Source organism: Mustela nivalis (assembly GCF_964662115.1).
Source record: "Mustela nivalis genome assembly, chromosome: 9".
Classification (NCBI taxonomy): domain Eukaryota; kingdom Metazoa; phylum Chordata; class Mammalia; order Carnivora; family Mustelidae; genus Mustela; species Mustela nivalis.
Genome location: NC_139028.1, coordinates 20,535,307 through 20,562,378, shown reverse-complemented (window position 1 = coordinate 20,562,378; position 27,072 = coordinate 20,535,307). Strand labels below are relative to the sequence as shown.

At 41.2% G+C, this 27,072-nt stretch overlaps 1 protein-coding gene across 1 annotated transcript; it reads left to right on the top strand.

Moving 5' to 3' along the window:
- Positions 1-5: 5 nt before the first annotated feature.
- BUD13 (BUD13 homolog) lies at positions 6-27,072 on the top strand (the record flags this gene model as incomplete). The annotated part of the gene is made up of 10 exons (XM_082683463.1): positions 6-148; positions 2,043-2,136; positions 5,733-5,817; positions 8,436-9,332; positions 11,104-11,408; positions 12,945-13,044; positions 13,605-13,743; positions 14,062-14,246; positions 14,520-14,601; positions 26,673-27,072. 10 exons carry the CDS (start codon positions 6-8, stop codon positions 26,764-26,766), a joined length of 2,124 nt encoding a protein of 707 aa, XP_082539589.1. The 3' UTR covers positions 26,767-27,072.

Below are 27,072 nucleotides of genomic sequence, written 5' to 3'. Positions count from 1 at the left end.
CTGCCATGGCGGCAGCTCCGCCGCTCTCCAAGGCCGAGTATCTGAAGCGTTACTTGTCGGGGGCAGGTGCCGGCGTCGATGGGGGCCCTGATTCCGGTCGCAAGCGTCGCAGAAAGCGGCCGAAGCCTGGCGGGGCTGGCGGCAAGGGGTGAGTTGGTTCTGGCGGGGCCGGGCCTGTGGCGGCTGGCCGCCTCTTTCCCCCTGCTCGAACCTCGGCCGGCGCTTCCTCTCTGCGCGCCGCCCGCCAGGCTCCTCAGGGGACACCTCGGGAGCCCGGCTCAGGCGCCGCGCGCCCCGGGCGGTATCTTCCCTTGCTGAAGACGGCTCTAACTTTCATTACTCTTTCCCCGCCTTTGGAGCGTTCCGTCCTCTCCCGATGAAAATGAATGTCGTGCCCTGACAATGGTGGTGGAGCTCACCCAGAGCCTCCCTGTCTGGATATTTAGGGCCCAGGACCTGTCTGTGGGGTTCAGCAATCCCAGGGACTGTGGTCCTGAGTCAGAGAACTGTGCTTACTTCCTGTTACTCTTGCTAGTGATGCTGTTAACAACCACCACCAGCATTTGTAGTTCTTGTTATGTACCAGATGCCGTTCTAAGTATTTTAGACGTTTTAAGCTTCGGAATACTACCACGAAGTTGGTGTTGTTATTATCCCCATTTTTCAAATGAGAACTTTGTAGCTCAGTGTACTGGGTTGAAGGGTGTCCCCGCCCCCATTCATGTCCACCCAGAACCTCAGAACGTCTTTCTTTGGAAATAGTGCCTTTGCAGATATAATTAGTTAAGATGCGGTCACGGTGGGTTAGGATGGACGCTAAATCCAGTGTGACTGGTGTCCTTTTAAGAAGAGGGAAATTTGAACACAGGCATGGGGGAGAACCGCTATGTGAAGATGGAGTCCGAGATTGGACTGGATTTCCGCTGCCACTAGCCAGAGTATGCCTGGGACTGCCAGAAGTTGGAAGAGTCAAGGAAATATCCTCCCCTAGAGCCTTGCCAGCGGGCATTGCCTTGCACACACCTTGATTTCAGACTTCAAGCCTCTAGAACTGTGAGAGAGTACATTTCTGTTGCTTTAAGCCCCCCAGGTTGTGATACTTCGTTAGACAGCTCTAGGGAACTAATACCCCCAGTTCCAAAGAACGAAGCCATTCCCATTCCTGGTTTGGTTCTTGCCTATTCTTGCTTTCTGTCTTCCTGCCCTTCTGACTTGTGTAAATTCTTTGGAGACAGTGCCATGTAGTGAAAAGAGCTTGAGCTTTGGAGTAATGCTGGTCAGAGTTTGAGTCCCAGCTGTGCCACTTTGTGGGTTGTGTGGCTTGGGCAGGATATTTCATCTCTTTAAGACTGTTGACACATCTTTAAAATGAGAGTAATAGTGATATCACTTTATAACTATGATTAGAGATGTATAAAGTGATCATGGCTTTTCAGATTGAATGTTCACGTCACGGCAGTCATTGTTAATTATTTGGACTCGTCTGTAGTTTGTCTAACAAACATTTATTGAATGCGTACTTCTATGCCAGTTATTTCAGGGTGTTGAGGATATCACTGTGAATGAGAAGGCACAGTCCCTATTCGGGTGCTACTCTCCTTACCTCCCTCAACCCGTTACGCATCCATGGGATGCTTTCATTGTATTATTCACAAAGAAAATGAATCATATTTATGATTTAAAGATCTAATTATACAACTATATGAGAAGCTCAAGGAAAGTAAATGTAAGTTAGGACTCTTTAAGAATCTTAAGAGTTTCCCATTAAAGAAAAAAGAGTAGGTCCGGCAGAGGGAAGGAACTGAATATGTGAAAACTGATGTGGTAAGAAATTTGGCTCATTCCAGGCACCAAAAGATGACCAGCTAGGCAGTAAACTATGGAGACAGTGGTACAAAGTGAAGTTGGCCATATAGGCAAAGACTGGACCTTGTAGAATCTTGTAGGATTTTGAACTTTATCCTAAAATCCATAGATAAGTGTTCGTAGGCTGTTTCCAAGAATGATTCTTCCTTTTTTATCTTTTTATTTTTCATATTTAGAATGAGGATTGTGGATGATGATGTGAGCTGGACATCTATTTCCACTACTAAACCGGAAAAGGAGGATGATGATGATGATGGAGATTTGCCTGTGGTATGTATCTTTGAGGCTGTGAGGACTTCTCAACCTTGATTCCAGTACAGGGTAGATTTATATATATGTGTATATATGCTGAGGGCAGAAAAGAGATTGACACTTTTCCAAGAGTTGTTTTAAAGTAGTCTTCTTTGATGATGCCTGTAGACTGTTTTCTTTGTTTATGGAGGGCCTCATTAGCCTAGAAATGGGAACAGAGAAGCAGGACTTCTAACTGTAATATTTAATAGTTAGCCATGGTTCAGTTTATTGAAATGTACCTTAAAAACAATGTTCAGGTTCAATTAAAGGAAATTTTTTATTTGTTCCTTTTGTTCATTGATTCAGCTGGTTTAAAATTGTATACTTTTGTTTAAGTACTGAAGATAGGTAGGTTAATAAAACCGAGTGTCTGGACTTTAGAGACCATACCCTAGAAGGGAGACTGAATTTCAGATTTCAACAATGTGATAAATAGTGGAGAGACATTTCACATATGCACCGAATACTGTTAGAGCACTGGGGGAGTAGCACACTTTTTAATTCCACTAAGAATTTTTTAAAAATATTTTATTTATTTGAGAGAGAAAACACACACACACACACACACACACACACACACACACACACACACACAAATTGGAAGGAGTGCAGAGGGAGAGGGAGAACAGACTCCCAGGTGAGCTGGGAGCCCTATGACCTGGGGCTCCATCCCAGGACCATTGCATCATGACGGGAGCCCACTGAGCCGCCCAGGTGCCCCTCACTGGGAAATTCTAGGAAGGATGTAAATACCCTGAGTTTTGAAGGACCAGTAAGAACTAAGTGGGCAAAAGCATAGGCAAGTAATCTTGGATTGGTTTCATCATGGAAACCTTGCTGAGAAACACGGTGAAAAAGGAGAGCCGTTGATAGGCTGTATTGCACTAACAGGTTGTAAAAATGAATTCCAGATGAGTATATTCAGTGTTAATTCCCAACATATTCTATAATACATCTTTTAAGAGAAGGTTCATATCAAATAGTGGGGTACCTGGCTGGCTAAGTTGGTGGAACGTGCTGCTCTTGACCTTGGAGTTGTGAATATGAGTCCCACATTGGGTTTAAAGATTACTTTAAAAAAAGGTCAGGTGGGAGAGGGGGTGGTGCCTGGATGGCTGAATCAGTTAAGTGTCTACTTTTGGCTCAGGTCATGACTCCCAAGGTCCTGGGATCTGAGCCCCACGTAGGTCTCCCTGTCACGTAGGGCTTCCTGCTGAGCAGAGCAGTCCACATCTCTCTCTTCCTCTCCCTCTGCCCCTGCTCATGTGCTGTCTGTTGTGCTCACTGTCTCTCAAATAAATAAATAAAATCCTTTAAAAAAAAAGGAAGAAGGGAAATAATGATCCTAAGGGGCCAATTAATTTGAGTCAGATCCAGTCACTTAATTAATGTTTATAACATTTGTTTTTTTAATGTTATAAAAGCAATACATATTTATTTTAGAATATTTGGGAATTTTAAGGTTTAAAATTTAGAAAAAAATACAATAATCACTTCTCTGTGACTGTCCAGAGATAATAACTGCTAACATTTAGATGTGTATGTCTTTAATTCATAGATTATACAGGCTTGTATTTTATTTATTTTTAAAATATGATCAGGATCATACTGAACATATGGTTTTGGAACTTGCTCTTTCACTTAGTAGTATGTAGTGACTTCGTTAGTAAGATTTTAAAATATTCTTTGAGGACATGACTTTTAATGGTTGCAATGGTAGTTCATTATATGTATTAACTTAACCTGTCCTTTTACTGTATTTATGGATGGTTTTCGGTTTTAAAATATAGTGCTTTGAAAAACATCTTATACAGAAAATATTGTGGAAATCTGTTTATTTCTTTATTCCTATCAAATGGAATTAATAGGTTAGAAACTCTGGTCCTTTTGAGCTGTATTCCCATATTGCTTTCCAAAAAGTAGTATCAATTTTATACTCTCCGTAGAGTTGTTTGAGAATGCCATTTTCCCATTTCTTCATGAATACTAGAGAATTATTTGCAACAACAAAAACAATAGGTTTCAACCTGTGTCAGTTTGGCAGGTGAACAGTGGTATCCAGTTTCTTTGAGAAATAGTGAATAATTTTCCCATATGTTTATCGAGCATTTGTATTTTATGAATTTGGGGGGATTTTTTCCATTGTTTAGAAAATTGGACTTTTTAATTTCTCCATTTATTTATTTGATATTTACATAAATAAGAATATATTACTTGTTTTACTGTCACAAATGTATTTTATTATTTGTCTTTTCACTTATAAGGTTTTGACATTTAAAAATTTTAATTTTTATATAATCAAGTGTATTAATTTTCCTTTATAATATTGTCTTTTGCTCTTATGATTGCCTCAAAACCTGAACAAGGGAGGATTTAGCCCCACTGCTCTCTACACTGGTTAAAACAGATCTTGATTATTGAATTCATTTTTGAATGGATGGTCTGCAAGACCATCATCACCACCAGTACTAACGGCAAAATAATTAGGACAAGCACAATACCAGTGGCAGCACAGGAGTAATGGGTATAGTTTATTGAGCATTTACCATGTACGAAGCTGTTTAGCTTACATGAATTATCTCATTGAATCCTCATAGAACCTTGAGTCCTACTTTCACAAATGAGGAAATTGAGCTTTAGAGGAAATAATTTGCCAAAGGCTACACCAATATTAAGTGGCGGAGCTGGTGATTTAGATTTCGGTTTATCTTGCTTGAATTCAAGCTTATGCTTTCCTATCTCAAAACTCGCTTACCTGAGGAATGATGGGAACAGAAAAATAGAGGTGAATTATGACCTAGGTTTGGATTTCAGTTCTGCCACTTGCTAGCTGTGACATTGAGAAATCTACATAACATCTCTGAGTCAAAGTTCTTTATCAGTGTGGAACCTTTCTTTGGAGGGCTGTTTTGAGGATTGAGTGCGATAATAAAAGGGAGGGACTAGGTGAGTGATCGTTTATCAAGGATACAAGAAGATTCCATATTTGTTTGGGAATTTGAGTGATATGAAGTGTGTTTTTATCCCTTACAGATTCTGTGATTCTGTGTACTTCTTAGTACACAGAATCAGAATCAGAATCAGTGCACAGAATCTTGGTTGGATCTAAGAAAACCTATGATTGTGATTACCTATAACAGGCTTCATAAGGGACCTGAAGCCCTTGGTGAGTGATAGGCATCACAGGGAACTTGCCTGTATTTTTACTCTGAATGTAAAAGCAAAAAGGTAAAAGGAATTTAGCTTTTAGCTTATCCATAGCAGTTATGTACCTGGCAGGTTGATAAAGAAGGTTTGTAATGAAGAAATTCACCTTTGGAAGAAAATTGATCAGCCAGAGAAAGATCTATAATTAAACTATCCAGGGATAATCAGATAAACATCTCAAGGGGCAAACAGAATTGAGGACCACTACATGTGTCTGCATGTTTTTTCATGGCTATTTTGGACTTGCATCTGCCATGTACATTAGGAATGGGAATGGTCGTAGCTTCGGGTTCTTGAAACAACAGTGCTTGCTCCTTGCCTGGATCCTGTGGGTTTTCTCAACATAAGTGTCCTAACTCTGACAGGTGGCTGAGTTTGTGGACGAGCGGCCGGAAGAAGTAAAGCAGATGGAAGCCTTTCGTTCCAGTGCCAAATGGAAGCTTCTGGGAGGTTAGTTTCAACAATGGATAAATCTCAACTCCCCATATATAGGGGAAGCCTTTTTTTCTTCTCTGTACTTTCCTTTTAGAGAAACGCATAGTTTGTTTTAGTGTGTCCTTGATCCTGAAAAATATAGTGTGAAAAAGAATTCAGAACTTCTTCACAGGTAGCAAGACATGGGAACTGAGAGACAAGTATCCTGTTTTCTCTTTTATTTTGGCCATTAGGGTTACCGAAATCAGGAATTGACTTATTTGGGGATCTTGCAGTAACCACTCCTCTCAGGCCCAAATAGCGGGGCACTTAGTACATAGGCAGGACTTTGGAGGAGTAAATCTTTCTTTGTTCTTCCCTTTAGATATTGGTATTTTGCTGTGTGTTATCCTCCACTTGCCCACTCTATACCCTCTCCCTAGGCTGATAATTTAACTCCCTATTTAAAAATTTTTTGAGTTTTTGAGGATTAGATAAAAGGCATTTGTCATGTTTGAGCAGAGACTAGCCCTATTCCGATTTGTCTCGGTTTTTCCCCTGCCTGGCATGAAACGGGGATCTTGCTTCTGAATAGCCATTTAACTTCAGTTTACTCTCGACACGTGTTCCTTTCTCATACATGAAGGGTAGAAGAATTAACTCCTAAACAGGATTTGTTCTTTCTCTGTTACACATTTTGCTTATGTTAATTATCCTACAGTTCTGATAAGGAAAAAAAATGCATAACCAAAGAGACAGTTGGCTATAGGTTAGTGATCTCTATTGCTTAAGTTAACTTCCAGTACATTATAATGTTTTATGAATAAGAAGTGTATATTCTTTCATCAGAATCTTACTGTTTTCTGCCTTATCCTGTGGTTGTGTTTCTGGTCTTTTGTATAGTCCTATTTTCAGAGAGAATCTTCTGGTCTCTGTATTTATAGGTCTAGGAAGTGATACTGAACCACCCTGTCCCCCCACCCCCAATAATTCTTTTTCTTCACTCTCACTGCTCCATCCCTGTTTGTCACTGGAAATAGCCTCACTGGTCTCTGATCTTTGCTTCCTTTTTATAAATATCACGTAATTTATTGATGCCATGGATTAGATTTGGTGTCAGGTCTCCCTCAGATATCAGTACTCTTCTGTGAGTGGTGATTCCAGTCAGATAGGGCTGTTTCCCAAAGTAAAGGAGTTGACTTGATTTAATTCATCCACTTAGCAGTTGTTCATTGGGCCCTACCCAGCGTTCATTTGTATTGGGGCCATGGAGCTCAATGACAAGAAGTAGAAGGAGAGGAGAAACTGGATTTTGGCAATGTCCTGAGTTGCTGTAAACATTTCATTCCCTTATAACTTTGAAAACTGGAAGTTTCAAACTCTTTTGTGAACTACCTATTTTAAAAGTTTGTGGGGCGCCTGGGTGGCTCAATGGGTTAAGCCTCTGCTTCTGGCTCAGGTCATGATCTCAGGGTCCCAGGATCAAGCCCCGCATTGGGCTCTCTGCTCAGTGGGGAGCCTGCTTTCCCCGCTCTCTCTGCCTGCCTTTCTGCCTACTTGCGATCTCTCTCTCTCTGTCAAATAAATAAATAAAATCTTAAAAAAAAAAGAAAAAAGAGTTTGCACATGGACTCTGGAGTCGGATGGACCTGGACTGGATCCCCTACCACTCCAACCACATCGTAACAGTATGACTTTGGCAGTATGACTTAATCTTTCTCAGGATTCACTTCTTCATCTATAAAATGAAGGATAATAGTATTTGTCTTTCAGGCTTGTTGTGAGAATTAAGTGAGGGAATCTGTATAAATCATTGGCTTGTAGTAGGTGATGAGGAAATGCTGATCCCTCTTTTTATCTGGTGATCTCCCCCCAGTAAGGAGCACAGGGCTGTGGATTAAATAGTTCACAGTATTTCATTTTGATGGGGCACAATCTTAGTCAGTTTGTCCTTTGAAAGAAGAATGAATATGAACTGTATGTTATCTAGTCTGAATATCAGTAGGAACCTCTGGGAGCTCTGCACAGACATGGTTTTAAGAATAGTATTGGGTCGGGGCGCCTTGGTGGCTCAGTGGGTTAAGCCTCTGCCTTCGGCTCAGGTCATGATCCCAGGGTCCTGGGATCGAGCCCCGCATCAGGCTCTCTGCTCAATAGGGAGCCTGCTTCCCCCTCTCTCTCTGCCTGCCTCTTTGCCTACTTGTGATCTCTCTCTGTCAAATAAATAAATAAAAATCTTAGAAAAAAAAAAAAAGAATAGTATTGGATCGACAGCTGGAGGATCAGGGTGTTAGCCTATCTTCTTATTTTAGTGGTTGTGACTTTCCTTAAGAAATCACTCATCTTCTTGGAGCCTCTATTTTCATGTCTGTGAAACAGGGATACCTGCCCTGATGGCATAATATAATACCATATTGTACCAGCCCAAGGTATAATATGAAAAATGCATTTAAATGGCTTGTTAGGCAAATACAAGAGGTTATCTTTATGGTATTCGTGAGTGCTGGTTGACTGCCCCTAAGCAAAAGAGCTGGGCAGACCTGGGATTTCTGAGTTGTTTTGACATGTATGCTGCCAGGGCATCTTTTGAAACTTTGAGTACGAGGGGTGAATAGAGCACCCGTGGGATGTAACTCTTTGCCCTTTGTGTTTAGGTCACAGCGAAGATCTGCCCTCACACAGACACTTCCGTCACGACACCCCGGATTCATCTCCCCCCAGGAGGGTCCGTCACGACACCCCGGATTCATCTCCCCCCAGGAGGGTCCGTCACGACTCCCCGGATTCATCTCCCCCCAGGAGGGTCCGTCACGACACCCCGGATTCATCCCCCCCGAGGAGAGTCCGTCACGACACCCCAGATTCCTCTCCCCCCAGGAGAGTCTGTCACGATACCCCAGATTCGTCTCCCCCCAGGAGGGTCCGTCACGACACCCCGGATTCATCCCCCCCGAGGAGAGTCCGTCACGACACCCCAGATTCGTCTCCCCCCAGGAGGATCCGTCACGACACCCCGGATTCATCCCCCCCGAGGAGGGTCCGTCATGACACCCCAGATTCCTCTCCCCCCAGGAGGGTCCGTCACGACACCCCAGACCCATCTCCTCCCAGGAGGGCCCATCATGCTTCTTTGGATGCTTCTCCCCTCAGGAAGCCTCATCGTCACTCTTCAGGTGTGTCTCCTAGGAAAGTCTATCACGACACACCAGATCCATCTCTTCCTAGGAGGGCCCATCACAGTTCCTCAGATAGCTCTTTTCCCAGAAGGGGCCGAAATAGCTCCCCTGACACATCTCAACCGAGAAGGACTCTTGACTCCTTGGACACATCGCAGCTCAGGAGGGCCCACCATGACTCCCCTGATTTGGCTGCTAATGCAAGAACCAAAAGCAGTAAAGCCCTGGAAAGAGCCTCTAGCAAAACTTCTCCACATCGGAAGGTGCCGGGACCATCTCATGCATCACTCCCAAAGAAAAGCAAGTATGAGTATGACTCTAACGTCTCTCCTCCAAGAAAAAAGCAAGCAAAATCTCATAAGCATGATTCTAAAGGTAAGCATTTGATTGCCCATAAGAGGGAATTATCCCCTGGGTGCTTTCTTTATGGACCTCTTACTTGTGGTCTTTAGAAACGAGAATGGTATTTTTTGGAGTTTTAAAAACTGTAGGAAAGTGGGGAGAGGTTGGGCTGAGGAGAGTTAAAATTTACAGTGGCAAGGAGGACGTTTTTATATATCTTTTTGTTTGTCTCCCCACCCCATAAGAAGATGCTACATGTCTGATGTAGAAATTTCAGAGTGTACAGAGATGCGTACAGAAGTAGAAGGAAAGTTATACAAAATTCTGTCATACAGAGCCATTCACTCTTTGTGTTGTGGCCAATGGTCTATTTTCTATGCACTTTTTTATGTAGTTAAGCCCTTTCTATGTAGTATATACGTGTAGTATGTATAATATTGCCTGGTTTTTTCACTTAACGTTGTCTTCCCTGTGTCATAAAAAACATCACTTTGTCGTATGATCTTTATTGGTGTTCTGTTACATAAATGTGCTTAACCATTTCCTTAATGCTGCATATTTTAGGTTATTTCTAAATTTTTGCTTTTATAATTTTAAAATGAACCTTGTACATAAATTACTTCCCCATTCTGGATTATTTCTTTATCTACATTTAGTTGGATTTCCTGGAAATGTAAGTACTTCTAGATAAGTTTCCTACAAAACTAAAGAGAAATTGACTTACTGAGTAAGAGGGATATATATTTTTAAGACTTTTTTTTTTAAGACCATTGCAGATGACCTGTTTTGGACTTGATTTATGATGTTTCTGTCTACAACTCAGGCTTGTGTGGTGAGATTCATTTACTCAGTCTTTGTCCCTAGGTCTTGTTTTCTTTTCTTTCTTTCTTTTTTTTTTTTTGAGGATTTTATTTGAGAGAGAGAGAGCAAGCGCGCACGCGCCTGCCCCAGCATGAGTGGGGGGAGGGGCAGAGGGAGAGGAAGAAAGAGACTTCTCCTGACTATCCCCTTGCAGGGACCCTTGCTAAGCCGAAGGCAGATGGTTAACCAACTGAGCCACCTAGGTATATTCTAGGTAGTTTTTTTTTTTTTTTTTTAAAGATTTTATTTATTTGACAGAGTGAGATCACATGTAGCCAGAGAGGCAGGCAGGGAGAGGGAGAAGCAGGTTCCCTGCTGAGCAGAGAGCCTGATGTGGGGCCTGATCCCAGGACCCTGAGATCATGACCTAGGCTGAAGGCAGAGGCTTAACCTTCTGAGCCACCCAGGCACCCCTCTAGGTAGTTTTTTTTTTTTTTAAATTTATTCGATGGACAGATCACAAGTAGGCAGAGAGGCAGGCAGAGACGGAGGGGGAAGCAGGCTCCCTGCTGAGCAGAGAACCCGATGTGGGGCTCGATCCCAGGACCCTGAGATCATGACCCGAGCCGAAGGCAGCGGCTTAACCCACTGAGCCACCGAGGCGCCCCCTCTAGGTAGTTTTTTAACTTTTGCCACATCACTGAAATCTGAGTGCAAGTTGTTTTGCCCATTCTGTGTTCAGATAAATATGACATAGGTGAGTATATTGAGGTTTTACATGCTAGTCACAGTCACTAGTAGCTTGGGAATAGATCCCCACATCCTACTTGTTGGTTTTGAAAGTTGTCCCTGACTCTGCTCTTCTCCTGTGTCATCTTCACTTGTGTTTAGGTGAGTGATAGCTCTTTAGAGGAGGACTGAATGAATATTGAATATTAGCTTGGTAAGTTCCGTTTTTAAGATTCTGCCAAGGGGATTAAAGACTTCATTTTTAAATTTCTAGACTCTTCCCCCAGCCATAGGAAGTTTCACACAAGCTCTTCACCTAGGAGACATCTGAGTCACACGTTGGATTCTTCCTCCTATGCAAGTGACAGTCGGAAAGCCTCAGATTCAGATCTTTCTCCTCCTCGACATAAGCAAAGTTCAGGGCACAGGGATTCTGACTCAGATCTGTCACCTCCACGGAATAGACCTACACGTCGGAGCTCTGATTCTGACCTGTCTCCACCAAGGAGGAAACAGAGGGTCCAATCTTCTGATTCTGATCTGTCTCCACCTCGAAGGAGTCAACCTCTAGAAAAGAAGGTAGGAATTTTCAGGAGCCATATCCTTTCCTTAGAGTGACTTCGTTTCCTAGCTATGTACACGTCTCAGATATACAAATCAGAGAGGGAGGAGGTGATTCCTAATGGCATAGTAAATCTAGTGCAGAGTTACCTCAAGAGCTCTTTGCTTCTCTCTGAGGCAAGGACTGCCTATAACCTAGCCCAGATGAACTTGCAAACACCAGGTTTCCTAAGTGCCCTTTGCCTTTCTAGCCTCTTAATTCCACAAATCTCATTTTTTAATCGGTCGGGAAAAACTTCTGTGAACTGAGAACTGTAGTTTACCGAGTAGAGTTCAGAGTACAAACCTTGTGTTAATCGGGCCATACATTTGAGTCCTACTTCTTCAACTGCTGTTTGTGATATTGGACTAAGCTATGGAATATCTCTAGCCCCCAGCTTCTTCATCTGTAAAACATGGATAAGAGTAGTATGTACTTCATGAGGTTACTATGAGAGTCAAATGAGTCAGGGTAAATATAACTTAGCACAGTGCCCAGGCAACATGAGACTTTAGCCTAAGCAATTTTTATTATAAATTGGACTGCAGGTCTCTGTATCCAGATCTTAAAGAGAGGCATTTAAAATATAAAACAACTTTTAGAAATCATGTCACCTGGGAAGTCAGTGTTTTGTTTCATTTTAAATCTGTGATAAAGCATCACTTGCCCAGAGCATCCACAGGAACTCTGAGCAGTTGTTTTGTGAAGCACACTGGTACTCGGGACAGAATCTTACTCCAGTGAGCCGGTTAAGAAACAGGCATAGAGCCTGCAGTGTGCATATTTCCCTCCAACCCAGACTTCCCAGGTAGGTCTCCTCTGTCACCCACATGGTCCTTGTTGTCTGTCCCAGACTCAGGAATTGGGGTTCTTCTCTTTTGGGGAAAAGAGGTTTGTGTTGCAACCGGACCCTTTGACATTTTATGTGTCGTTTACTTCATGGACAATTTCACAGTAATCAAATTGAGTACATAGCACATGATACATTCTGTACTCCATTTGTGGGTCGGTTGTTTACCTTGATATGAAATGGAGTTTAATAAAAAAGGTTTGATCTGGTCATAACTTGTCATGATCCTAAAATTTATCCACAATTGAAGGATCTTGGATTTGCTTGAGTTTGTAGTTGAAATGAAGTATTTTATCAGTGTGGGTCTCTACTGGAGAGCTTAGAGCTTGATACGGGTTTCTGATCAGGTGACCTGAGAGTGTGGCTTCATGTGTGCAGTTTTTATACTGAAAAGTCGGAAATATGTGCTGTACCTTTTCGTTAATATTCTCTTGGTTTGTGTTTCTGTTTATTCTTAAAACTTGATAGTACTCTTAATTTGCCATCAAATTCAATTTTATTTCTTGTTTATTTTGTGAATCTTGTGATCAGTAATGAGAATACAAGGCTAGAGTTTTTGGTTTGGTTATTGCTAATCATCAGGCAAAAATGCATCTGTGTGTACACTGGAGTGTGCTGCTACATTGTTTCATTAATGTTGGGTGCTCCATTTTCCATTGCATAGGCTTCATACATGTATTCTGGGTCTAAAACTGGGTTGGTGTCTGCTGATGTGCACCGAGAGGAGCAGGAGCTCAAGAAACGGGAAACCCTGGCGTTTGAAGGTAAAAATGTGAAAGTGCAGAGACCAATCAAGGCGCATGTAGATTTTATTATTATTATTTTTAAAGATTTTATTTATTTATTTGACAGAGAGAGACACAGTGAGCGAGGGAACACAAGCAGGGGGTAGTGGGAGAGGGAGAAGCAGGCCTCCAGCTGAGTAGGGAACCCAATGCGGGGCTCAATCCCAGGACCCTGGGATTATGACCCAAACCAAAGGCAGATGCTTAACAACTGAGCCACCCAGGTGCCCCTTATTATTTTTTTTAAATATAGTTTATTGTACCTGATATTTTAAACTTTTAATTGATACTAAATTTCAGCTCTGGTTTTTTGCATTATTCTAACTTCTTAGTGGGCCCAGGGGGTTCTTTTCCTTCTTGAAAAAGGTTAGATATTGGTAGGAACTATCTGTAGTCTGGCTGCAAAAGTTTTTTTTTTTTTTTGGCTGCAAAAGTTTTTATCTGGCATCAGAATCCCAAGTGGTTGATTTCAACTGTTAGAATTATTTCTGATTTTGTTACCTGGCATTTATCTTTAAAAGCAGAATTTTCCTTTGCAGCTGAATCCCAGTATGCTGAAACTGTATTTCGAGATAAATCTGGCCGTAAGAGGAATTTGAAACTGGAACGTTTAGAGCAAAGGAGAAAAGCAGAGAAGGACTCGGAGAGGGACGAGCTGTACGCTCAGTGGGGAAAAGGGTAAGAGAACGACTGAACGGAGGAATAAGACTGCGCTTGGACTGGAGAAGCTCATTCTCTACTTTTTTGATCCGCTAGTTCATTGCTGTGCCTTCAGAGGTCTTTCAGGAATGGAAAATTCAGTGTGTTCAGTCTCCTTTCTAAGAAACTGATTGATTCCACACTTTCAGTTGGTGTTCTAGGAATTTTACTCTTTAAAATATTTGGCCTATGCTGCTAGAAAAAGGAGATTCTCCAAATGTAGTTGTATGGTCTGTCTCAGTGTAAGAGGGGAAATGTTACACAGGGTAGCAGACACTCTTGGTTCTTTTCGCCCAGGCTAGCCCAGAGCCGGCAGCAGCAACAAAATGTGGAGGACGCAGTGAAGGAAATGCAGAAGCCTCTGGCCCGCTATATTGATGATGAAGATCTGGACCGGATGCTGAGAGAACAGGAGAGAGAGGGGGACCCCATGGCTAGCTTTATCAAGAAGAGTAAAGCCAAGGAGAATAAGAATAAGAAAGGTGAGCCTTCCAGGACTCACCAGAGATGGCGGTGACTTGTGGAAGGAGAGAGGGTCTTTAGTTGGCCACATGTGTGGGCTTTCCCATATGGTTCTAGGTTCCTTGTGTTTGGGAGTTTGGGCTCAGCTCAGTAGAGATTTCTGTATAACATTTTTTGTTACCTCTGCCACCCAGCTCTGAAGTGAGTTACATAGATAACTATGTATCTATACATATGTATAACATATGTATATACATATGTATAACTTCTTTTCTCTCCTCTTCTCTCACTAGTGAGACCTCGATACAGTGGTCCCGCACCACCTCCCAACAGATTCAATATCTGGCCTGGATATCGCTGGGATGGAGTGGACAGGTAAGCCTGAATGTTTCCTACGTTTTTGTTTTCTCTTTCATCTGGCCCTTACTCTCCCTCACTCTCTGTTCTAAGCACAAAGTTAATGACATGCAATTTGCTTGCTTTTGTTTCTAAGGTCTCCACATGCCATTTCTCATGCTTAGAATACCCCTCCTCCTCCTTTTTTTTATTTCCTTCTCAAAGCTTTTTAAAGCTCTGGACAAATAACTCTGGTGCTGCTGGTAGGATACCCTTTTTTTTTTTTTTTTTTTTTTTAAAGATTTTATTTATTTATTTGAGAGAGAGACAGTGAGAGAAAGCGTGAGAGAGGTGTGAAGGTCAGAGGGAGAAGCAGACTCCCCATGAAGCTGGGAGCCTGATGCGGGACTTGATGCTGGGACTCTGGGACTGTGATCTAAGCCGAAGACAGTTGCTTAACCAACTGAGCCACTCAAGCGCCGTACCCTTTGTTTTTGACATTGTTCACTTTGAGTGATATTTTCTAAGGTTTAGAGGAGATGAGTGATGGGTGGGAGTCTGGAGTCTTTTTTGTATAATATCTTTAAAATGTAGTTCTTGAAAAGGAAAATAAAATGTAGTTCTTGAACCTTCTCTTCAGTGCCTTAGGAGTGGGCTACTTATGGTGTCTCACTGACCCCTACGACCAGCATCTATCTACCCATTGACTCTAACTTTCTGTCTATTAGCATGATGACTTAAATGTGCTTCTGTCCAAAGTCTGTCCCTTGTTTACATGTTAGAGCCCATCTCCTCTCGCCTACTAAAGGACATTGTTCTAGCATTTAGCTTGGTGATTCTCAAACTTTTTGATCTCAAGACCCCTTTATACTCTTAAAAATTGTTCAGGACCCCCAAAAAACTTTTTATGTTGAATATGTCCTTTAATATTTACTATATTAGAAACTGAACTGAGATGTTTAAAAAGTGTTTATTCGTTCATTAAAAACTTAATAAAGAGGGGGCACCTGGGTGGCTCATTGGGTTAAGCCTCTGCCTTTGGTCCAGATCATGATCTCAGGGTCCTGGGATTGAGCCCCGCATCAGGCTCTCTGCTTGGCAGGGAGCCCGCTTCTCTTTCTCTCTGCCTGCTTCTCTGCCTACTTGTGATCTCTCTCTCTGTGTTAAATAAATAAATAAAATCTTAAAAAAAAACCAAAACTCAAGCCACTATGCTAACATAATTGCCACATTTTTAAAGAAAAATAACATTCCCCAAACAAAGCAAATAGAAGAATGGCATTGATTAGCATTTTTGTAAATCTCATTCATGTTTGGCTTAATAGTAGATAGCAGGATTCTGCATTGAGTCTTTTGCACTATGTTAATTGAAGTATAGGAAGAAAATACAGCTTTAGAAAATTCAGCCTTATCTGTAGGTAGTTAGAAAAGGCAGGCATATTATGGTGGTGGTTTTTTTTTTTTTTTTTTTTTTTTTTGTATTATATGTTTTGATTAAAAGCTCAGCAAGTGATAGTTTCTTAGATGTGATTTGTAATATGGTATCTGGAACCATATCAAAAAACATGCCATACTGTTTCATTAAAAATCCATTTTTTCCCCCCCTATTTTGGATGAATCTTTTCCTGGTGCATGATTTTATAACATGATATACTGGTCATTTGGAAATACAGGTTTGCTGAGTTTTTCCAGATGTTGATGCCAGATGTTGATGCTACACACCATCAATCTTATATTTGTTAACATTACTTGTTCTCATCACCAAAATCTTTAATGGGAAGCTAGGGTTCATGGTGGCAGATGAATGTTTTTTGAAATTCCTAATTTATGCTTAAAAGCTTGAATTTTTCATTATGACAAATATCATTGTATTTATTATGTTATTATAGTGAAGCTCACCTTGTACAGTAGCTTTTTTGTAGATTGCATCAGATTTTGTACGTAGAGGATCAGGTCATCTATGAATGTAGACAGTTTTACTTCTTCCTTTCCAACCCAAATGTCCTTTGTTCTTTTTCTGACCTTACTGCACTAACTAGAACTTCAGTGCAGATGTTGAATAGAAGTAGTAAGAGACATCTTCCTAATCTTTAGAAGAACGTCAGTCTTTTGCCGTTAAATATGTTGTAAGCTATAGGTTTTTTGTAGATTCCCTTTACTGAGTTGAGAAGGTTGCTTTCTGTTTGCAGATTGCTGTGAGTTTTTTTCCTAGAAATTTGTGTTGGATTTTGGTTCATTCTTTAATCCATGAGTTACTTAGGATCCAATGAGTTACATTGTTTAATTAAGGACTTAGGACCCATTGAGTTACATTGTTTAATTCTACACTTGATCTTAGGCAAAAGGCCATTGAGACATTTCTGGATATCTCACTGTTACTGACTTCCAGTTTAATTCTCTTGAGGTCAGAGGATATACTCCATAATACTTTGATCTTATTGAAATTTATTAAGCTGCTTTATGGCCCACTATATAGTTTATCTAGGTGAGTAATCTATTTGCATTTGAGGATAATATGTATTCTGTAGTTGTAGGGGGAGCTGTTTTGAAAATTATTTTTTGAAAACAAACTTTATTGGGTGGCTCAGTGGGCTAAAGCTTCTGCCTTTGGCTCAGGTCGTGATCCCAGGGTCCTGGGATTGAGCCCCGGATCGGGCTCTCTGCTCAGCAGGGAGCCTACTTCTTCCTCTCTGCCTACTTGTGATCTCTGTCTGTCAAATAAATAAATAAATAATCTTAAAAACAACAACAACAACTTTGTTTTTTAATGATTGTGGATTTATAGAAAATTTGCAGATAGTATGAAGAATTCCTGTGCACCCCTCATCCAGTTTTATTACTACTCATTACATTACCGTGGTACAATTTATCAGACTGAACATTCATATGTTATTAGTAATATACCAGATTTTGGGTTTCACCAGTTTTCCCACTAAAGTCCTTTTTCTGTTCCAATTTAGGTTCCCGCATTGCACATAACTGTCGTTCTCTTTAGTCTTCTGTGATCTGTGACAGTTTCAGTCTTTGCTCTTTGTGATCCTGTCAGTTTTTTAGAATATGGTCCATTATTTTGTACAATGTCCTTCAAATTGGGTTCATTTGTTTTTCTCATGGTTTGACTGAGGTTATTTGTTTATTGAAAGAATACTACAGTGGAGGAGTGCCCTTCTCATCAAATCATTTTAACCAGTACATCATAGGACATCCCTTGTGATGCTGACCTTAATCACTTGGTTAAGGAAGTCCGCGTTTGCCAGTTTCTCCACTTTGAAGTTACTCATTGGTGCCTGGGTGGCTCAGTCGGTTAAGTGTCTGCTTTCGGCTCAGGTCGTGTTCCCAGGGTCCTAGGATCGAGCCCCACATCAGGCTCCCTGCTTGGTGGGGACCCTACTTCTGCCTCTGCCTGCTGCTCCCCCTGCTTGTGCTCTCTCTTGCTATCTCTGTTGCTCACATAAATAAATAAAATCTTTTAAAAAAATGAAGTTATTCATTTTCCCTTTCTGTACTCTGCTCTCTAGAAGTGTCGCTAAGTGCAACTTGCATGCCAAAGGCAACCTGTGGGTGGGATATCTATGTATAATATTTGGACTTTTTCTATAAGGATTTGTTTCATCACCCCATTTAGTCAGTTACTTTTTTTTGTCAGTAATTGTCATATGTATTTTATACTGTTGTAATCTAGTAATATATTATTTATTTTGTTGCTCAGATTGTTCTGTTCTTTAGCCACTGGGAGTTCTTTAAGGTGTCCCTGTTGTGTGCCCTATCCTTTTATTTTTTGAGCACTCCCTGACTTTCTGATACTGCAGGATTCTCCAGACTCATCTTGTGCTTTCCCTGCCCCAACTTTAGAACTGGCCATTTCTCCACGGGGCCCCGACTACTTTTAATGGGTAGTGGAAATTAAGATTTGCCTTGTTGTTACTTGGATGTCCTTGTTTCTAGGCCCTGTCAGCAGACAGAGCTCGGTAGTATGTGTCTAGTAATCCGTGTATATACACATATCTGTCATCATTTCTGTACCTGCTTATGTATGTGTCTGTATTCATACATACTTATATATACAGATACATGAGTATGAGTTTATACTCCTGTAACCTACTATAATTCAGTATTACCTTTTCTACTTGTTTATCTATAACTTTCCCCTCCAACATTGTGAAACCTGGCACCCATCAGCTACCATCTATTTTACTTACCTCAGGTCAGTATACATGTAAAACAGCTTCAGAATTGAGAAACGAAGTGAGAAACAGATTTCCAGTTCAAGTATAGTATTTATGTGTAGTTACTTTTGTTCTTACCCTTAAATTTCTAGTGAGAGTACCATTTTCCAACAAAACTTAAAGGGTCAACTCTCTGCCTCCCCACCCCATACTACTGTGTCCTACATTTGTATTATAGGTAGATTCATTTGTCATAGTCTGCAGTCTGTCCTGGGTCTCCTGACATCCTGGGTGATTTTTCCTTTTTAGAGTTTGCTTATGTTAGTGTTATTTTATTATTTTTTTTATGGTGTATAGTTCTGTGCGGTTTGACAAATGCAGAGTCCTTCATTCGCCGCCCTAGTACTATACAGAAAGTCCCATCGTCCTAAAATTTTCTCTGCAAGTCCTCTTTTAGTCAGTTACACCCTCTCCACCAAACCCTTGTGATTAGTGTTCTGTTTTCTCTTCCTGTAGTTCTGCCTTTTTCAGATTGTCGCATGAATAGAATCATACAATATGTAGCCTCTTGAGTCTGACTTCTTGTCAGACTTAAATGCACTTAAGATTCATCCATATTCTTGCATGAATAGCCCATTGTATGGATGTACCAGTTTGTGTATTCCCCCATTTGAAGGGCATCTTTGTTGCTCCCAGTTTTTAGTGACTGTGAATAAAGCGGCAGTAAACATTTGTGTGTAGAGTTTTACATGGACATAGTTTTCAGGTTACTTGTTAAGTGCCCACTGATTGCTGGGTTATATGGTGAGATTGTGTTGAACTTTGTAAGAAATGGCCAGTTGTCTTCCAATTGTCTATACCATTTTATATTACACCAGAGAATGAGGATTCCTGTTGCTCCGTGTCCTTGCCAGCCTTTGGTATTGTCAGTGTTTTGGATTTTAGGTGTGCACATTTAGTATTGGATTTTAATTCCTCTGTTATTTTAGCTAAGCCTCTGCAGTTGTTTTTTTTTTTTTTTAGTGTTTGCTCTAAGGATTACAGTATGTATCTTTAACTTACGGCCTGCTGAAAGTTGTAACTGTACTGTTGCCCAGAAAATATAAGAGCCTTGTAAAACTGTAGTTCCACTTACCCTCTGTTCTATGTGCTTTTGTTGTCATATATAAAACGTAAATGGTATGGGTCTTACAATACAGTGTTTTAATTTTTAATTCACAGTTACTAAAAAAAACCCAAGAAAACAACAAAATGTGTAGGTGTTCATATTTAACTCGTATACTTAACCATTTCTGGTGCTCTTTTTTCTTCCCTCTGAACAACTTTAAATATTCCTTTAGTGCACGTTTATTGGCAACAAATTCTCTCAATTTTTGTTGATCTGAGAATGTCTTTATTTCATCTTTATTTTTCAAAACTTTAATTTTGAAATAATTTAGATAAGAATTTGTAAAAATAGTACAGTGTGTTACCCAGCTGCCCCCATTGATAATCTTATGTAACCGTAGTACATTACCAAAATAAGGAAATTCACTTCGGCACAATTCTATTAAATTAGAGTCCTTTTTCTCACCTTCATTTCTTTCTTTCTTTCTTTCTTTCTTTCTTTCTTTCTTTCTTTCTTTCTTTCTTTCTTTCTTAAGGTTTTATTTATTTATTTGACAGACAGAGATCGCAAGTAGGCAGAGAGGCAGGCAGAGAGAGAGGAAGGGAAGCAGAGAGCCCGATGCCAGGTTTGATCCCAGGACACTGGGATCATGACCTGAGCTGAAGGCAGAGGCTTTAAACCACTGAGCCACCCTCTGTTCATTTTTCTAGGCACCCTCTCTTCATTTTTCTCACCATTTTTCTCTTTAAGATCGCATAGTTACTGTTGATCTGTTTTCAAGTTCATTGATTTTCTGCTTCTCTAATCTGTTAAGTGCATGCAGTAGATTTTTTTTTTTTACTGATTTTTTTCAACTCTAGAATTTCTATTTATTGGTTTATATTTCTTTGCTGAGATATTCCATCTGTTTATTCGTTATGAGACATTTCCCTCTTCCTTGAGAATATTCATAATTAGTGCTTTAAAGTCCTGTGTGCTAATTGCAACATTTGGGTCACCTCAGGATTGGTTTCTCTTAATAGCTTTTTTTTGAGTTTGATTACATTTTACTATTTCTTTACATGTCTGGTCATTTTTTAAAATACACTAGATATTAAATGGTCCATAATAGGGATGTTGAATTCTGTTACATTCTTCTGAAGTATGTTGATTTTTATTCTAGCAGACAGTTAATGTGGGTGTATTTGAACTCTAAGCACTGTCTTCTTTACAGTGGGCAGCAGCTACACTTTTTGCTCAGTTCTTTCAATTTCTAGCTGCTGCTTTTTCATCTGGCCCAATGTGATTTTCCTTGGACAAGCACAGTTTAGCAGTTGGCTAAGGATTTGGGTGTGGTTTGTGTGTAGATTCTGGGGTTCATTTGTTTTGTAGTTTCCTCCCTTTCAGAGTTTCCTCCCTGGTTTTCCAGCTGCTCTGCGTCTTTGCACTGACATCTCTAGCCAATAAGCCTGTGGCTTTTTGCTTCCAGGAGCTGTTCAGGTTGGGAAAGACCCTCTGGCAGAAAGCCTCACAAATCTCTTTTCACACATAGATTCCCATCCAGGTTCTCCCTGCCTTTTGGTCACTTTCCCAGGCCTTCAAATAATTTCAAATGCTTGCAATTCTGTATTTTGTCCGGATTTTATAATTGCTATCCAAGGGGAGATTAGCCTGCTCAGGTTCCTCTGCTGTGACTGAAATTCATTGCCCCACCTCATATGGGCTTAAGGCATTGTTCTTCTGTCCCTCACGGTGCCCTTGAAATCTGAGACTCTAGTTCCTGATTTTGGCAGGTATCCACAGGGTGACTGTGGTTTCAGGCTCACTTACTGCTTCTAGTTTGCAGCTTGCCTGATACGGGTTCTTTGGCAGTGGGAATATCTTTCAGAATGCTCATTTGCAGTCAGAAGTAGATATTATAGCCACACCCTAAAGATTCTACCTGCTACAGAGCCCCCCCCCTCTTTTTTTCTATTAAAAAGTTTTTTTCTGTTTCCAAACTCAGAATTCTCCCTGACCTCCTATTTTCCTGGTGTCTAATCTGTCTCCAGCTCTCCCAGTAGTGTTCTTCCACTTTTTTCCCCCTAGATCTTTCCTTTTAGTTCTCTTTCTCATCTCTGTTTTCTTTCTGATTATTTGTTTTTTCGTCACCAATTCTAGTTTCGTCTGGTTTTGACCCATGGCAAGTGAACATTTATGGAACAGATCTGTAGTTAGAAAAACCCATAAGGTCCACGAATCTAATTCTATTATTAGTTAAAAGACAAACCAAGGCTCAGATAAATTGAACGACTTAACTGGAGTTATTTAGTTCACCTGAAAAAGCTGGAATTAGATGGGGCACCTGGGTGGCTCAGTGGCTTAAAGCCTCTGCCTTCGGCTCAGGTCATGATCTCAGGGTCCTGGGATCGAGCCCCACATCGGGCTCTCTGCTCAGCGGGGAGCCTGCTTCCCCCTCTCTCTGCCTGCCTCTCTGCCTACTCGTGACCTCTGTCTGTCAAATAAATAAATAAAATCTTTAAAAAAAAAAAAAGCTGGAATTAGAATCTAATTCTAGATTCTCTAGTCCAAGACTTTTCCACTGTGAGTGCTCTTGCAGGTTTTTTTTGTTTTTGTTTTTGTTTTTTTTTATTCTGTAGGGTTTGGTTTTTTTATCCTTCTGTCCTTATCTGTATGATCATATTACTGGCTCTCTTAAGTATTTATTCCTCAGGGCAAAAAACATTGGTTTTCTTGGTGTTCTAGCATATCCTGCATGCTTCTAAGGTTAGACATGGAGCCGTTTATAATAAGCTTACCTTCTACCTAAAACATTCCAGTACTTACCCTACTCGTCCCTTACTGAAGGTGTGAGGAAAGAGAGAAGCCTGTTACCTCAATCAGTTTAGTAACACTTAGCAGAGATGTGATTACTTTAAGCAGCTGTGTGCTAGGTGCCAGGTTCCCACAATTCGTGAGAGACAGTCCCTGAGCCTAGGAACTCACTTTCTGTCTAGAGGAGAAAGACAAGTAAATAATTTCAGTGGTACTTGCTAGGTATTATAGAGGATTTTCAAGGTGCTTTGGGAGAGTAGGACTCAGCCTAAGGAGAGTGGTCAGGGAAGGCTTCCTGGGTCATACGTGAGCTTAGTCTTAAGGGGTGTCAGTCACCAGACAACAGAAGGAAAGGGAGGAGGAGTAAGGAAGAGGGTCCTTTATGGGTAAAGTCACAAGAATATAGAACGTTATAGTGTTATGGAGGAGCCTTCATCGGCAGTCCGCTGCTGTTGGATAGCATGAATGTAGAGTGGAGTGTATGAGATGGACTGGAAAGGTGAGCAGGGACCTGGTCACAATAGGCTTTGGAAGCATTTCTGAGGAGTAGTCTTCACTCTAAAGGCAAAGGAGAGCCACTGAAGGATTAACAGCTCCGCATTTTAGATAGAGGCATCATTATGGCAGTAATCTGAAAAACACGTGAAAGGCGCAGGTCTGGAAGTAGAGAGACAAGGTACAGGCTGTTGCAGTAGGTCAGGGTGCAGGAGACAGGTCTGAACTGGGGCGGTGGGAGCAGAATGGAGAGAGGAGGGTATGCAGGTGTTCATGGGAGAAGGTGGCAGGATCTGGTGACTGACTTGGGGAGAGGGAGGAATCACTGCATTTGGCAAGAACGAAGGTCACTGGTGACCTGAAAGAGTGCTAACTCTGTGGCGTGGTGAGACAAAAGCCAAGGTTTAATGTGTTAAGGAGTGAATGGAAAGTGAGGAAGTATAGACAGTGAATACAAGCTCTTTTAAGAAGTTTATAGAAGTAGACAGAATTCATAGTATTAAAGGGAGTTGCGGTCTACTCCTTGAAACTCATTACACTCTACTCCTGGTTCTTTTCTCTTATTATTGGTCACCTTTATGAGCTCTCTTCCCCTTCGTGCCGCTTTAATGCTGCTAGGGGCTCCATCTCTAACCTTAGCTGTTCTCACTCCATGTGCTCTTTCTTGCTAAATCTTTCGACACACCTTCAGTTACCACCGAAAGGTATGTGATCCCCAAATCTGTGTCTGCGGTGTAGTCTGGTGTGTATAGCTATGCACCAGATCGCTCTATTGCTGTGTACCTGAGTCACCTTAAGTGCAAGGCATTCAGAGCTGAGCTCATGAACCTCAGCTCTCCTAACCGGCTCTTCCTCTTATGTTCTGTCCTGTTTAGTGCAGCCTCATTCATCTGGTCCTGAAAATTATTAACCTGCAAGTTGAACTTACCTCCTCCTCCTTTGCTCTTACATAGCGAGTCTGTCACTAAGTCTCCTTTATCGCTGCGTTCATCATCTGTTGCCGATACCCTGTAGTAACTTTCCTGCCTCCAGTCTCCTCCAGACCCCAATGTGTATACCTTAATTAAAAAATTCTTAATTGCTAAAAAATGATTAGCATCTTTTGAGCTTTCAGTGAGTCATAATTTTTTTGCTGGTGGAGGGTCCTGCTTCGTTGCAGTTCGCTGCTGACTCAGCAGGATGGAGGTTGCTGAAGGCTGGGGTGGCTGTGGCAAGTTCTTAAAATAATACAGCAGTGAGGTTTGTGACATCATGCGACTCTTCCTTTCATGAACAAATTCTCTGTAGTGTGCGATGCTTTTTGATAGCATTTTGTCAACAGTAGAACTTCTTTCAGAATTGGAATCCATCCTCTCATACCTTGCTACAGCTTATTAGCTACAGTTATGTAATATTCTGAAATGTTTGTTGTCACTTCAGTGGTCTTCCTAGCATCTTCTCCAGGGCTCAGTTCCATTTCAAGAAACTACTTTCTTTGCTCATCTGTAAGAAACAGCTCCTTGTCCATTCAAGCTTTATCATGAGATGGCAGCACCTCAGGCCCATCTTCAGGCTCCACTTCTGATTCTAGTTCTCGTGCTGTTTTCGCCACATCTGCAGCTCCTTTCTCCATCAAAGTCTTAAACCCTTCCAGGTCTACATGAGGGATGCAATCAAATTCTTCCCAATTCCTGTTAAATGTTGATGTTATTGTCCTCTCCTGTGACTCACAAATGTTCTTAATGGCATCGAGAATGATGAAGCCTTTCAATTTATTTTGTCCCCATCCATCAGAGGAATCATTGTGTCTGGCGGTAGTAGCCTTACAAAATAATAAGACTTGAAAGTCAGAATGACTCCTTGATCCATGGGCTGCAGAATGGATATTGTGTTAGCAGGCAAAACAAAACAAAACAAAACAAAAAACCCCAAAAACACAACAAAATATTCATCTCGTTGTCCCATCTCCATCAGAGTTCTTGGGTGACCAGGTGCATTGTTAGTGAACGGTAATATTTTGAAAGGAATCTTTTTTAATGAGCAGTAGGTCTGAAAAGTGGGCTTAAAATATTTGGGAAACCATGTTGTAAACAGCTGTGCTGTCCTCCAGGCTTTGTTTTTTCATTTATGGAGCTCAGGCAGAGTCGATTTAGCGTAATTCTTAAGAGGCCCAGGATTTTTGGAGTGGCAAATGAACAGTGGCTTCAACTTAAAGTCACTAGCTGCGTTAACCCTTTAGCAAGAGTCTGCCTGTCCTTTGAAGCTTTGAAGCCAGGCATTGACTTCCCCTCGCTAGCTGTGAAAGTCCTCGAGGCGTCTTCCAGTAAAACACGTTTCATCTACATTGAAAATCTGTTCAGGGGAGCCGACTGTCTTAGCTAGATCTTCTGGATAACTTGCTGCAGCTTCTACACAGGTATCTGCTGCTTTTCCTTCCACTTCTATGTTATGGAGACAGCTTCTTTCTTAAACCTCACAAACCAGCCCCTCTAGCTTCAAACTTCTCTTCTGCATCTTCCCCACCTCTCAGCATGCACAGATTCGAAAAGCGCTAGGGCCTTGCTCTGGATGAGGCTTTGGCTTAAAGGAATGTTTTAGCTGGTTTGATCTTCTATCCAGACCACTAAAACTTTCTTCATTATTGGCAGGAAGGCTGTTTTGCTTCCTCGTCGTTTGTATGTTCCTTGGAGTGGCACTTTTCATTTCCTCCCATAACTTGTCCTTTGCGTTTACAACCTAATTGGCGCGAGAGGTGTAGCTTTTGGCCTGTCTGGCTTTTGACATGCTTTCCTCACTTGCTTTTGATTTAAAGTGAGATATGTGGCTCTTCCTTTTATATAAACACTTAGAGGCCATTGTAGGACCGTTAATTGGCCTAATTTCAGTATTGCTGTGTCTCAGGGAATGAAGATGCTAGAGGAGAGGGAGAGAAATGGCGGGTTGGCTGGTCAGCAGAGCATTCAGAACACATAACAACATTTATTGACCAAGTTTGCCATTTTATAGGGGCACAATTCATGGCACCCCCAAATAGTTTACAACAGTCATATCAAAGATCATTGTTTGAAGATTACCATAGGCAATAATGAGACAGTTTGAAATACTGCAAGAGTTACCAAATGTGACCCAGGCACGAAGTGAGCAAATGCTGTTGGAAAAGTGGCGCCGATGGACTTGCTTGATGCAGGGTTGCCACAAACCTTCCGTTTGTAAAAAATGCATTCTGTGAGGTGCAGTAAAGTGAGGTGCAGTTGAACGAGATGTGCCTGTGATGAGAATTCACTCAATGCCTGTGTGATGAGTGGATGAGTGATAAGATGTGGCCGTCAGCTGTAGAGTGGTAAATGTTTGAAACACTTGTTGAGAGTGGTGAAGGGGCTGAACAAAAACTAATAAAAGGATGAGTTACGTATTTTGACTTTTTGATTCTATTGCATATGCCTTAAATATTTTCACGTGACTGCCTTACTTTCCTCCTTATTCATTAGGTTATGAACTCTTCTCTTTTAAAAAAAAGAAAAAAAATGTCCAGTTCAGGATTCTGGCTGATCAGTGTCTCTTGATTGCAGATCCAATGGATTTGAACAGAAGCGCTTTGCCAGGCTTGCCAGCAAGAAGGCGGTGGAGGAACTTGCCTACAAGTGGAGTGTTGAGGATATGTAATTTTTCTGAAGCTGTGGGGTGGCTGTGGGTTGTGCTAGTGGATATAGGGCAGCCAGACACCCAGCTGTAACGGTTGTCTATGCTAATAATCAGGGTCCACACAGACCAGCAACTTGAATGCCAGTTTTGACTGTGCAAGAATATTTTGAGACCTGATGTTCGGACTGAGGCACCTGGCCTTCTTCAGGTGTTCCAACAACTGGCTATTGTTGGCCTTCAGAGGAAGCATTGATTTTTCAGTGTCCCAGGATTTGTTCTTGGTTAGGGTTTTTGTTTTTTAATAAACATGCATTTATTTTTTCAAAA